At 43.8% G+C, this 6,754-nt stretch overlaps 1 protein-coding gene across 1 annotated transcript in view; it reads left to right on the top strand.

The window, feature by feature from the left end:
* The window catches only part of LOC134458693 (lipoxygenase homology domain-containing protein 1-like), an 84,573-nt gene extending 78,070 nt beyond the window's left edge, over positions 1-6,503 (top strand). Inside the window, exons 42-47 of the mRNA XM_063211122.1 lie at positions 639-824; positions 1,234-1,404; positions 3,809-3,947; positions 4,181-4,336; positions 4,981-5,318; positions 6,257-6,503. Coding sequence (XP_063067192.1) covers positions 639-824; positions 1,234-1,404; positions 3,809-3,947; positions 4,181-4,336; positions 4,981-5,318; positions 6,257-6,399 — 1,133 coding nt within the window. The 3' untranslated portion in view covers positions 6,400-6,503. The remainder of the gene's footprint in view (positions 1-638; positions 825-1,233; positions 1,405-3,808; positions 3,948-4,180; positions 4,337-4,980; positions 5,319-6,256) is intronic.
* Positions 6,504-6,754: the final 251 nt, after the last annotated feature.

Here is a 6,754-nt window from a genome sequence, read left to right on the forward strand (position 1 = left end):
ACCGATTACACCATCACCGTCAAGACCGGAGAGGCCATGGGTACGCATGCAACACACACGCAGACACACACACACACACGCACACACACACACACACACACACACACACACACACACACACACACACACACACACAAGCGGACCGATTACACCATGAGCATCAAGACCGGAGAGGCCATGGGTACGCATGCAACACACACGCAGACACACACACACACACACACACACACACACGCACACACAGACACACACACACACACACGCGAACCGATTACACCATCACCGTCAAGACCGGAGAGGCCATGGGTACGCATGCAACACACACACACACACACACACACACACAGACACACACACACAGACACACAGACGCAGACACACACACACAAGCTGACTGATTACACCATGAGCATCAAGACCGGAGAGGCCATGGGTATGCATGCACCACAGACACAGACACAGACACAGACACAGACACGCACACGCACACGCACGCACGCACACGCACACGCACACGCACACGCACACACACAGTAGTACAAACTGTACATACACATACAATACTGCACTGCAATACTACCTGTGTCAATGTCTCTGCCCTGTAGAATTTTATGTTGTTGTTGTTTTTATGTGTTCAGCCGCAGGGACCGATGCCAATGTGTGGTGCATGGTTTTTGGTGAGAACGGAGACACGGGCGTTCTGGCACTTAAACACTCTCAGAACGGCAACAAGTTTGAGCGCAAGAAGACTGACGTCTTCAAATTCCCAGAGAAGCTCAGCTTGGGAGACCTCTCCAAAGTCCGTCTGTGGCATGACAACTCAGGCAAGCCAACTATGCACACAACTTTTTCATTAAAAAAACCAGGAGGGGAGCATAGAAGAGAAGCTATAATAATATGCTATAATAATATGATGTGATGATTGATATGTTTCTGATGCAAGTGGATACACAGTACTGTATATACTATGCCATTCATAAGCACTTTGGCACTATTGCACCCCCCCCCCACACACACACACTTACAGTATATGAAAAGTGCAGTAATGCTACAGTAACTCTAATTTCATCGCATGTTATGCTTTTAGTATTTCTAGGCATTTGACAAATAAAAGTCCTTGCACAGTACATCACAGATTTCTGTGTGTGTTCGCGCGCACGTGTGTGTGTTCCCTTGCGCACGCTTGTGTGTGCTTGTGTGCGTGTGTGCGTGTGTGTGTTTTCTGTGTTTCAGGTCCAGCTCCTGGTTGGTTTCTTGATTTTGTGGAGGTGCGCGATGAGCTGATGGACCAGACGTTTCGGTTCCCCTGTAGGAAGTGGCTTGCCAAGAGCGAAGATGACGGCCAGCTGATGAGGGAGCTGGGCTGCGCCAACAACGACATACTGGACCTCGATGAGAAAACCAGTGAGTTTCGTGATTCATTTTTTTAACCCCTTAGCACAGCACTATGGCTCTCAGTAATGTCACAGCAATGTTGTTATGATGTAGTTAAGCATTTTCAGCAAGTGAATAGGGTCGCCGGCGACCCCTGCTGCAGTAAGAGGCTACAAGAGGGTGTGGGGCTTTTATTTCAATAGGACAGTGAAGCAATGATAGGAAGCGTCATTATTTAGCCTACTGTACCCACAGACCCACAGGTGTTGCCCATCACGTCAATGAGCACCAGTTGAGCCAACCTGCTGATTGCACAAGACAGACATGGGGGCAGCCAAACTGCACATTGATGGAAGACAGACAGTACCCTGCACATTTAAAGGGGTATGCCACTATGTTGGGGCTTAATACAGTTAAAATCGTTGGCAGGGGTTTATAAAGGTGGTAAAGTGTCTTGTTTTTCATGTTATGCATTGTCTTGCTTTAAGACAAGTTGAAAGAGGGAGTATGTAGCTAAGCTAGTGAAAGTCAATGGATCACTGTAGCATGTGTGATCCACTGACTCTCACTAGCTTAGATACTTACTCCCTCCTTAAAACAAGACAACGTCTAACATGAAAAATAAGGCACTTTACCACCTTTGTATACCCAGGGCAATGATTTTAACTGTTTTCAGCCCCAAAATAGTGGCATACCCCTTTAACACCAGACATCTTTGATTCAATGCATTTGAAGCAGGTATATGTTGCATCAGGTAGCATAGATACTGTAAATACACGCCTCTGTTTCCTGCCTGAAACCGGTAGTCATATAAATGTGACGGAGGTGTTCCTGCACATTTCGTCCCCCTCGGGGCGCGAACCTGCCACCTCGTCAACTACATCAGTTTGGCAATGGGAGTCACAGTACGAACACGCTGAGCTTATCCCCTTAGCACAGCACTATGGCTCTCTGTAATGTCATAGCAATGTTGTTATGATGTAGTTAAGCATTTTCAGCAAGTGAATAGGGTGGCCGGCGACCCCAGCTGCAGTAAGAGGCTGCGGGCCGGTCCGATAGCCCAATGCTACCGCACTGTATAGAGGCTTCAGGAGGGAGGTTTACTAACATTCCACGCCACATTCTGCTAGTTGGCCTCTTAGACGGTGGGCTAGATTTCGTAGCTCCTTTAGAAAACGAGTTTCGTTCTCACTCTCGAGTGGCAACTTGATTTTTCTAATATGACCTCCTGACAATATGTAAAGCAATATTCTGGCTGTTGCCACGTTGAAAAGTTGCACGTTGATATTAAAAAATAACGAAAATAAAAAAGACTGGGGGTGACGTCACATAATGCACAGTCAATGGGAAGTCTCCGCCCCTCAAAGTTGAAAAGGGAATATTTATCCGCATATCGGGCTTTTTTCATAGCAGATAATTCACCTAATCATTGAAAAACAACGTAGGCATTTAATTCCTGACCATTTTCCTGTTACTGGAAAAAATAGCACAGCTTGCATTTCTTTACTGACACATAGGTTTTTTTTGGCGAATTGATCTACCCCCGTCACCTCATTGCTCTATTGCTTTGAGGGAACAGACCTGTCCTCTTTTTGACATTTATCTCTCGTTGCCCAATGATGGTCAGACAGTCGAACACTAACAGCGAAAAAGAGCACTTCTGAAAGTTTGAGGAAAATATTTTTTTTGGCATGTACACCACAAGTGAGCCCACCTACCCCCCAACTTGTAACTTTTTGCCATGAAATCTGACGGTTCCGGGTAGCATGCACGCGCTAGCTGTATTCTGCCTCGTTGACTTTGCATTGACGTGACGTCACTCGGTCAGCTAGTTTTTGTTGTCATTTTTATAAATCAATGTGCAAGTTTTGAGGATGGCAACAGCCAAAATATTGATTAATGGGTTGTCAGGGGGTTATGTAAGCAAAAATAAAGTTGCCACTCGTTAACACCAACGAACTGACAAGATATGAGACTGGGCCCACCACCTATCTGTTACATATAGAGAATCTGCTTCGCTTCAAATCAGAACTTGTTTAACATCACATGGAAAAAGTCCAGATGTGTTTTCTACAAATGAATAGGCAGCGATTGATGGACTGTGAGAATGCCATGTGAGGTTTTTTATATTGCTCTGCCATATTCTTGAAATAAATAAAAGGACAATTTTACACAAACATTAATGCCAATAAATCATGCTGTATTAACCCATAATGCAGTATGAATGTGCAAGGCCTTGATTCTGTTGAAACTGAGACATGCTGTGCACGTGTGCTGTAGTCATTCTGTCTTTAAAGTCAGAAAAGCATACAGAATGTTGAAGCATACATTGCCATCTTAAATTTAACTCCATCATGACTGTCTTATCATGCTATGTAGTACAGTATATGGTCTCTTGCACTGCCACACTAATGGCTATGTTTTTGTTTGGCAGAGTATGAAATCGTCACAGTGACAGCAGATGACGATGATGCTGAGACTAAAGAGAATGTGACGATAATCCTGGAAGGAAGGAAGGGGCGCTCCAAAGTGTTGGATCTAGAAAACTCAGGGAAAAAGAGGCGCTTCTTAAGGTAGCTTACACTGTTTGTGTGTTTTTTAAATTATTATTGTGTATCTAATCAGTTTTATATCTGACATTCGACACTGCAGTCCTACATATTTATTAGAATATCTCTCCCATCCTGTCCTTCTTTTATATATTTGATTGGACAATGTGCATGAATCTATCGAAAAGTCAAAATATCAGTAATGTATAATATGTCTGAGTTAGCACAGTAAGTTGCATCCTTGTGTGCCCTCTCAGTGGAAGTGAAGACAGATTTGAGTTCTCCTCCAAGAATGTGGGTGACATTGCGGGCATCTGCGTTGGACACGTCCCTAAAGACGGGAAGAAACCCAAAGGAGAGGCTTACTGGCACGTTGTGGAGATCATCGTCACTGAGATAGAGCTTGGAAACAAGTAGGTACCCTGTGGAACTCCGCAAGAATAAGAGAAGGGTCCAGTGTTTCCCAAAACACTACATCTCACTACATTTTCAAAAAATGGATTCAGTAAAATATCAGTAAAATCAATGCTTTGATTATTAAATTTGGTTTAACAAAAATTAACTGGGAAAATTCAGATCACAGTTCTACTTATCTAGCCTGATTATCATCGACTTTCAAATCTCTTCGAGACTTGGTCTGACCAAGAGCATAACAATTAACATTTCCCAAACGGCCTTTCTCAAACAGGCTCCCTAATGGTTTGCTAAAGGTTGTTTGCTTCCCAACAAAGTGGAAGGGTTTCGCGATTTTTTGGGAGCTCAGAAAGTACTTGCATTGATCTTGACCTGACTAGTTGCAGCGCTGAAGGTGTTGCGTCAATCGGAGGGCACGGCCTGGCTACCACTTATCCTGATACTACCATATCCTGTTGATGTCTGCTTTGTGGCATGGTTTCATTTGTGGTGAATTTGTTTCACACCTACTCTTCTCTGCCTCTGCCTATAGGTATTTATTCGCCTGTAATGCTCTGATTATCCCATTTATCCCGATATATTCTTTGTTTCATTTGCGGTCTACTAGTTTCCCACCACTCACTTCCCTCTGTCTGCCCCATAGGTTTTTCTTCAACTGCAACGCCCAGATCCCGTTGCAGTCCAAACGCGACGACCCTGTGACCTTCGAGTTGTCCAAGATGGTGGAGAGCTTCGCCTCCAAGGCCCGCAGCCTGGTGCCCGTGCGTTATGAGATCATCGTCGTCACGGGCGACGAGAAGGGCGCCGGCACAGACGCCAACGTCTTCATGACGGTCTTCGGCACCAACGGAGACTCAGGCCGGCGTCAGCTGCGCAAGCGCTTCCAGAACAATTTCGAGCGCGACAAGACGGAGCGCTTCAACCTGGAGCTGCTGGAGATGGGAGACCTCACGCATGTCATCATGGAGCACGACAACAAAGGTGTCTTGGAATATTGTCTTCTTGCTCTACATTAGCTTTATGTATTTAACAGAAATGTTCACCAACATTTAATTAACCGTTAACCACAACATTATAGCCATACTTAAATGAGGTTGTCATTAAATAGAAATATGATAAATATATATTGAGCATATTCAAACAATGGCAAAAATATATGATAGGCCTATGGCTATGCCTTTTTGAAAGGAAAATAGGCATAGGCCTATCTGCTCAGCCTTGGTTAAAAACAGTGTGATAAAAAGTTATTATTTTTTCACATTATTTCAAATACTCTATAGAACAGTCACTTCTTTGATGTATTAATTTTCAAGTCAAGTGAAGTCAAGGTTTATTTATGTATAATGCATTTATAAAATCAACGTCAGCTCACCAAAGTGTTGACAAGTAGGCCAGTCACACACTTAACTTTACCTGACTAGACTATTTAATTTTATCAAATGATTCTTATTCTTAAATTGCTCGTTTTTACCCTCAAACTTTTATTGCTCAGCTTCCTTGAGTATCTTGAAAGTCCTTTCTAATCTAATTCATTACCTCTGCCAAAGAAGTTATGTTTTCGGTCGTGTTGGTTTGTCTATCTGTCTGTCAGCAGGATAATTCAAAAAGTTATGAATGGATTTTGATGAAACTTTGTGGAGTTGTTGGAAATGTCAAAAGGAACAAGTGATAAAATTTTGGTGGTGGTCCGAATCACGATCCAGATCCAGGAATGTTTTAAAAATATTCACCATTGCACGATAGGGCGAATTTTGACATTCCAGTTTCTAACTCCACAAAAACAAGGCAGAAAGACTTGAAAAAAATGTGGATGTAACATATTTAAATGTTATATCAAACAACTTCCTTGACGGAGGTATGCATTCTCTGAGTGCATTTCTCATTCATTATTATTATCATCATTGTTATTATTATTACAGGGCTGAGTCCCGGCTGGCTCCTGGAGCGTGTGGAGATCACCAACACGGCCAACGCCGTCACCACCATCTTCCACTGTGGCAAGTGGCTGGACAAGAAGAAGGCAGACGGCAAGACACGACGCACCATCTACCCCAAATACTGATGATGATGTCCTCCCCGTGTTGCCTCCACACACAGCAGCGTCTGTGTCGGTGAACTAGCATATCGTCCAGCCGCCAAGCACTGACCTAATGTTTAGGGAGTTGGTCTTTGGATCAGATGGTTGTGGGTTCGAATCTCACCCTTACCTTTCTCCCTACACCTCCATCCATGGCTGAAGAGCCCATGAGCAACGCACTGCTAACCATGCATTGCTTCAGGGACTGCGAATGATACCCTGTAAATTGCTATGGGTACATTCGTCAGCTAAACGTAATGTAAGGATCCAGAATTCTTGAATTCCACAGAATCAGAACACGCTAAGCCGCAAGTGCTATTATAGCTGATGATCTGACATG

The sequence above is a fragment of the Engraulis encrasicolus genome, chromosome 11, assembly GCF_034702125.1.
Source record: "Engraulis encrasicolus isolate BLACKSEA-1 chromosome 11, IST_EnEncr_1.0, whole genome shotgun sequence".
Classification (NCBI taxonomy): domain Eukaryota; kingdom Metazoa; phylum Chordata; class Actinopteri; order Clupeiformes; family Engraulidae; genus Engraulis; species Engraulis encrasicolus.